The sequence below is a fragment of the Oreochromis niloticus genome, unplaced genomic scaffold (assembly GCF_001858045.2).
Source record: "Oreochromis niloticus isolate F11D_XX unplaced genomic scaffold, O_niloticus_UMD_NMBU tig00008063_pilon, whole genome shotgun sequence".
NCBI classification, from domain to species: domain Eukaryota; kingdom Metazoa; phylum Chordata; class Actinopteri; order Cichliformes; family Cichlidae; genus Oreochromis; species Oreochromis niloticus.
This window is the reverse complement of record NW_020328943.1, coordinates 1-7,390: the sequence shown is the minus strand read 5'-3', so window position 1 is coordinate 7,390 and position 7,390 is coordinate 1. Positions and strand designations below refer to the sequence as shown.

Genomic DNA, 7,390 nt, shown 5'->3' with positions numbered 1-7,390 from the left:
GTAAAATTCAAGACTGGTCCCAACAAGGCAAAAACTGCATAGCCCACAAGTCCCAGCGTTTCCCACAGCAGCAGCAGCAGTGAAAAGAAAGTGGATAAGGATGAATGAGTCTGTGCTTATCGGGTCTCTGCTCTCCCCAAGCTGGCGTTGTTGTTGGTAGCCATGACAAGGGAGATAGTCCCAGCTTTATAAATAAAGGCCCCAACACCCCGAAAAAAGAAAAACAGAAAAGAAAAAAAGGTCGGGATTCCCTGCGCAGACCAGGAATCCCCTAGCAGGCCGAAGCTCCAGACAGGAGTCGGCATGAGTGATTGAGTGAGAATCGAACCATCGCCTGTCTGTGCTTCAAGCTGCCAGGGGCGGCGGCAAGTGCTCTGCGCCACCTGCCGGGCCGTGGAATTCGTGCAAATTTGATATATTTGACTTCTCTGAAGACAAATTATTTTTGAAAAGGAAAAATAATAATTTTAATGTGAGGCAAAACATGTATGGTGCTCGGTAAAGATGACACGCCGACTCACTTCTTCTTTTTTTGTTTTGTTTGATTTTTTTTTGTTTGAGAAAGTTTGTTTTCAACTTAGACCATTGTCAGTGACGTCATTCTACGCGACTACCACAGGTAAGGAAATGCCTGAATCTGTAGATCTTTTTCTTTTCTTTTTGTTGTCTAAAACAGAAAAATCCCGAAACAGTCAGCTCACAAAGTTGCAGGTTGGTGGGAATTTGGCAGAACAGCCAATGACTTAAAGCATTTAGGTGCATATATCTTGCCACAAGACATGTGTGCTAAGCTAGCTAAATTAGTTTCTGTTAGCGAATCAAGTTCAAGCTCCTCACATATCATCATCCAGGGTACAGTCATATGCTGATGAGGAGATCCCATGCAGGCAACATTAAGGCAGTGTAACAAGTTAAATATGCACTGATTTTAAGCTATTTCCTAATATCTAACCATTATGATAAATGTTTGCCTGCAACTGACACAGCCAACACAAATGTCATTGAAAAAACAAAAGCCTGTGATAACATGTTTTTGTTTTCTAGAATAGAAGAAGCACATTTTAAAAAGCCAGTAGGAATAAATCTTTGTTGTTACTGCATGATTAGAATGAAGTAACAACAAGTCTGGCTGGAATAAGAAGTGGTAATCTGTGTACTGTGCTGGTGATCTGCATAATTCACCTTAGATGGTCATCTGTTTGGATGGCTGAAGTGGGCTAACGACACAGCTAATTTCATCAGGCTGCTAATGAAACATCTAAAATGATAGATGGTTAACTACACAACGGAAGCAAGAGCATTACAATCACTTGATTTAATGAAAGATTTTCCCCCAAACTTTTGATCCAAATGAGCAAAGTACTGCAACCATCTGAACCTTCTAGGTGTTACATGTTACAGTGTTGCACTCTGGCCAGCTTTAAAAATGGAAAAGTCTTTGTGTGGTTTACTGGGTTCTGTAAATGAGGCTCCTTTCATTTGTGAGCGTGTTGTTCTTCTCTTCCCTTTTGTCCACCCTTACAAGGTGAAGGTGCTGCCCACCCATGATGCCAGCAAGGTGCGTGCAAGTGGATCCGGCCTTAAAACCACTGGAGTGCCCAGCTCTCTGCCAGTGAAGTTCAACATTGATGGCAAAGATGCAGGTGAGGACTGCTGGCAGTGCAGATCACTGTGAGCGCATGAACGTGGACCACACAATAATGTAACCAAAGTGTTGATATTTAGGTAACAGTTTTTTTTTCTCCTGAAGGACCCAGACGGGAAGCCCAAGAAGCAAATATCTGTGACAACCATGATGGGACCTACCTGGTGTCTTATGTGCCAGACATGACTGACAGGTACACCACACTCATTAAGTACGGAGGAGACGAGATCCCTTATTCACCCTACTGAATCAGGGCTCTGCCCACCCGAGATGCCTCACTGTATTTGATCCTGTCTCCCTCAATACTATTTAATATCTAAATGCTTGATTCATCATATTATAACAAATGTGCTGTTGTAGCTACTGACAGTGAGTTTGATTATATTTTTTCCATCTACCAAAGAGAAATAATATCTCTTAGTGGCAGGTGGATCACACACTGATTTTAACACTTTGCATATGACTGCGTAGGATGAGCATTTTATAACAGCATGTGTTGTTTTTGTTTATGTAAGGAAATACATCAGTTTCCCTTGTATTTTAAATTTGAGTGAAGATCCTAAATTGGCCCACTCTTGACTTTGAGAAAGGCTGATCTGTGCTGTCCCCACATGAGCACAGTCAGATATAATACAGGCTTTCAGGAGCAGGAAGGCTAAAGGCTGTTTAATGTCTGATGTAACTGTGTCAGACATTTGCGTTCTCACGTGCATGGATAATATCTTGAAAACTTCAGAGCTGCAGTGCATGTGTAAAAGTGGCTAAAAAGCAGTGCATTAACATGTGTTTTGTCTCTTTGCGTAGCTGCTCAGTCCATCCAGACTCCTCTCCATATGCAGCAGTGATGCCGGCTCTCTCCAAGTGATTCCTTCATCATCAACATCTGCATCCACGATCCACCAGCTCAACAGCAACATCTGTCAGCTGTGCATCCAACTGGAGGCCTTCGCCTGCTGTGCTGAGGCGCTGGGCCGCGATTTCCGTCCCTTGTTGACGACCTGGCTGTATCCTGTGCTGGAGAAAGCTGGTGAGGAGACGCTGCTGGTCAGCCAGGCGGCGCTGAGCTCCATATGGAACATCAATAAGGTCTGTGGATACGCTTCCCTCAAGGAACTGATCAATGAGAACTCTGACTACCTGCTTAATGACATATCACTCAACCTTCAGAGGCTCAGCCAGCATCCACAGGTAGTTATGACGTGTTTTTTGTTTTTAACCCAAAATGGACACAGAAATAACTGCTGGAGGGTTTACCCGATTTCCTCCTTGATCTACTTAAGCCTGTGCTGCCCTGAGCTTGTACTGTATTTCATTATATCCTGTCTTGTTGGCCAGGCTCCACCGGTGTTGACAGTTCTGTTGACTCACTCTGACTGCAGCCTGCTGGTCGGGGACATGGTTCAGGATCTGGATCTCAGCTACGAGCGCACAGCTGCTCTTTCTGCTCCGCGCTGCACGCGCTCATGAAGGCACTGGGTAAGATTTCAACAGTGATGTCAGCTTGAGTCTCACGTATACTGGGAGTCAAAGAGGACAAAGAAAAAATGTGACTCATTGCATGCACTGCCACAATTTTTATGTTGCTTAACTTTATGTTTTCTGCAGTGCCTTTCAAAATTTCTATCAAGGAGTACGTTTCAGGATATATAACTTCACTCGTTATCAAATTATCAGTATCTTTGGAAACATTTAATACGTCGTGATGGTTTAAATGCTGAGTCGTTTTCTGTTGTAGAATTAATATTCATAATAATATTTATACAGCGGCACTATACGTGTTTGCAGTTTAACAAGCCCTCACAGTAAAAATGTATGAATTAAATGTTACTGATGGGCTCTTTTCAAAAACATCAGCGTCTGTGTCACACTGATTTTGATCAACTGACTTATTTTATTGTAATCAAACCTATTTTGATATTGTTGTCTTGTTTTTCCTTTAGCGAGGTGGTTTCCTTCCACTTGTAGCAGGACCAGTACGTCTGCCAGCTCCAGGAAAAGCTCCAGTGACCAGGAAGACCTCAGCATTCGCCAATTCCTGCTGAATTACCGCAAACAGAAAGAACTGACAGAGGGCATTGGAATAGAGGATGATTATAACACTGAAGACAGAGGTAATAGGTCTGTCTAAGGGCCAGTGGAATATAAGCTATAGGTTGTAGTGGTGGTTATATTAGATTCAGAGTGTAGAGGAGATGGATCATTGTAATTAAGAGTCATAGAAATCTGAACCTCACTGCTAAACTGGCGGTCTAACTGTACATGTGCTCCATTGCAGAGGTCCCTCCCACTGAGTGTGAGGATGTTGAAGATGCTGGTAGTCCTGATGTGAAAGCAGAGCTTCCCTCCCACCTCAGCATCACTAAGGATGTTATGGAGCGCTGCATTCATCTGCTGTCTGATCCCAGCCTCAGGCTCCGACTCAAGGTAGTTTTATGTAGAGTCAACTGTTGGACTAGTAACAAAAATAATCATTCTTGTGAGGGTAGGACCGCCAGCGTTGGTACAATTCATCCTGTCAGAACTGTGTGGATGACTGTTCACTGGTGTAATGCTCATCAAGGAAAACATTCAGTCTGGTCCAGGAGTGAAACAGAAATAAGTCTGTGCTGAAGTCGTGCCTGCTCAGGAGTTTGGGCTCTCAATGAAGACCTCAGTAATTAGTTTCAGCTCACATTTAATCAGGATCAAAACAGAGATAATGTTAGGTGTGTTGTGCGTCTTTGTCTTTAGGTACTGGACGTGCTGGAGTTGTGCGTTCAGGTGCTGAGTGAGAGGGAAAATGAACTGCTGCCTATGGCTCATCGCTGCTGGCCAGCACTCCTGCAGACACTCACAGCCGATGACCCATTAGCAGTCCTCAGAGCCTTCAGGGTAAGTAAAACAACGTCTCTTTTCATTACGTGAGTCAAAATTATTCAAGTCGTCTTTAGTTTTTTTAAACTCTTAATAGTGAAAGAATCAAAGATTGTTCCCAACAACAGTCTTATTTCATTCAGAAAAGTTCTATTATTTTTTTTGGGGTTGTAATGTGAAGACTCTTAAACTAACATTTCTTCTATCAGCACAGAAAAATCACTGTGGATGCCTTCTTAGAGGCTGCTTTTCAAACTGTCTCAGAGAATCACAAAGTAGGACTTTGGGATAAATGAAGCTGATAGTGTTTTGTGATCTTTGGTGCAAGTGTCCGCTGATTCAACTTGTGGGTGTAAATTAGGCTACTCGTCAGCTCCTGTCATCAGCTGGAATATTTTTAAATTTGTTATTCATATTTTTATTGATGAGCTGACAAATACAGACACGTTAAGTCTGTAAACAGTTATTTATTCACTCAGAGCTGCTGCTGGGAAATTGTTTCATCAGCTTTTGGATATATACGCGTTTTGTAAATACTACAATTCATCCAGGAGTACACAACGGGAAGGTTTTATTGAATTTTGACAGCTTGCTGCTTTTTACATTACATTTTTGTACATTACATGGGTGAAACATGAGGGGACTTTGTGAGGAGGAGGGTTTCTAAAGAGGTTCTGCCCAAGCTGAGCGCCTCTCTGGCACGGCAGGCTCCGATAAAGCGCCAAGGCTGGCCTGTCTACACACACACCTGGCCTACAAACTGCAGCTGGCTGTATTGCAGGGGCTGGCTGACTGTGCCAGAGACTGGATCTGGGTGAGAGAATAGAGACACAGTGCTCACAAACAGCACAGTTTCACCAAGACACAACATGAGTGCATCATCCTGTAGAACTGTACCTGGGATCTGGCAATGATCAAAGCAGCCACAACATGGACAAATCAGAGCAAGACAACATTCTTAGTTGACGCCTCACTTAATGGAGATTGGTGCAACATGAACCCATTTATGTAAAACCACATTGAAGATAGATGACCTCTATCTTATCTTATCTTATCTTATCTTATCAAAGCCTATTGATCACAGGGCTGTAACTTTCTTGTAGGAATAAACTTTATGATTCTTCTTAAATGAATGAGTTATAGTCAGCTTTCTTCCTGTGAGTGAGACAACAGCAATACAAGTTTGTGTCTGTACATTAGTACAGAGATGAAGATGTCTCTATGCTAAGGTTAACAATTAGGTTGTTAGCCTGATTTGACATTAAAGCTGTGTGTGGGGAGATGATCGTCAGAAAAAGCCAAAAAAGTCAAAGAACTCATTGAAGCTCCTTCACCACCGGGTGGTGGTGAATGAAATCAACCATTGGTATCACAGCATAAATCAGGGCATCTCTGTTTTATTATAAAAACCTTAAACTGTGAAACAGTTCAGCATCCTAAACACGTGACGGTGATGTTGTTGCTAAAATGCTCTTCACTGTGGCAGCTCTGTCATTAAACATATTTTAAACATGACTTTGATGATACGGACCACAGCCAGCTGTGCCAGCAGGATGCTGCTCAGGTCCAAACTGCACACACAGCTACGACTGCAAGCAGCTCTTCTTATACCCAACTGAGAAAAACGTGATTGTTCAATCAGCGAATGCAAAGCCATTTAATTGATAAGCTCAGAGAAGTTGTTGTTGTTATTTTTGTTTACTTGTGCTCAAAATACTCCATTAGCATGTTGAAATATTCAATATTCACTCCCACTGAGGTTCATCGCTGACAGAGGAAAAGAGTCACAAAGGTGACAGAGCTGTCTGCAGCCTTTCCAGAGCCAGTGTTACATCTAACAGTGACAAGGACTGCAGTGTAAAGACAATTGTTTCATTTTGTAAGAAATCAGGTTGTTTGTGAAACTGTTCCTTTAACATAGCTTACGGCACTTTGTGTACAGCAAACTCTCTCATACAGTATAGTGTGCAGATAAACAGGCACGATACACGTTGTGTGTTTGAGATGCTCTTTGTGATTATTCTGTGAAGTGGGTTTCAGTATGTCTGTGGCTTCAGTTCACAGTGGGTGGGACAAGGAAGGGTTTAAAAAGGAGATTAACCAGCAGTGGTATCTTTACTCCATATTATTCGGAACCAGGATCATATTTTAAAGGATTTGTTCTTTTGGATATAAAAGTGTCATTATGTGCACGCACTGGACATAATCAGAAAAGAAGCATTCACAACTGTAACCATGTATGGAGCCAAGCTGGAGCTGGACATGTAACGTGCCCCACTTTCCTCACATCCTGCTGCACCACTGCCTGCTGTTTCAGCCATCCACCACCCAGCATCCACCTGTATGCTCCTGGAGTTTTATGAGTAACATATTTGCAGGAGTGATCCACCCGAAGACCAGGCACCGAGCTCAAACTGTATTCTGCCGCTGTGATTAATCCGTGAAATTAACTTGGCTTTGTTGCATTTTATTCGTTTTTATTTTCTTTTTCAAGTTGATTTCTGTTGTAATTTCTGGATAAAGGTAAAGTATTACAATTTTTATGAATAAAATATAGTAAAAATGTCCTGTGTTTGGTTTCTCAGCTGAAGCAGACCTAGATGCTGTTTGTGAAGCCTGTCTACCCTACCTGATCAGACAACCATCAGACTGCAAGAAGCCTGTTTAAGGTAAGTCTTTATTAGGACCGCTGTAGTAAGTAACTCATCTTTCATTTAGTTACTAATGTGTGTAGTGTTACACACAGACAGAATGCCATAAATTAAAACTGTGCATCCAGTTGACATTGTATTGCCATGTTGGTCATTAATAGCCACGTGACATGATTTATCAGTAAAATCTGAATTTAAATTGAATGCTTAACATCATATTTGGAGAGGTGCTGGGTGTACA

The 7,390-nt window shown here is 42.2% G+C and overlaps 1 protein-coding gene across 3 annotated transcripts; it reads left to right on the top strand.

Moving 5' to 3' along the window:
* The first annotated feature begins 577 nt into the window (after nucleotides 1-577).
* Nucleotides 578-2,731, top strand: LOC109198788 (filamin-C-like). 3 transcript variants are annotated; one of them, XR_002059413.2, is made up of 4 exons: nucleotides 578-619; nucleotides 1,526-1,643; nucleotides 1,751-1,838; nucleotides 2,450-2,637. XR_002059413.2 is itself a non-coding variant. In XM_025905021.1 (4 exons), the coding sequence occupies exons 1-4, from the start codon at nucleotides 628-630 to the stop codon at nucleotides 2,508-2,510; spliced, it is 351 nt and encodes a 116-aa protein (XP_025760806.1). In that variant the 5' UTR covers nucleotides 597-627; the 3' UTR covers nucleotides 2,511-2,731. The 3 variants fall into 3 exon arrangements, 2 of the variants coding, with proteins under 2 accessions (XP_025760806.1, XP_019209724.1); XM_025905021.1 differs by having other exon boundaries at nucleotides 597-711; nucleotides 2,450-2,731; XM_019354179.2 differs by lacking the exon at nucleotides 578-619 and adding an exon at nucleotides 826-887.
* Nucleotides 2,732-7,390: the final 4,659 nt, after the last annotated feature.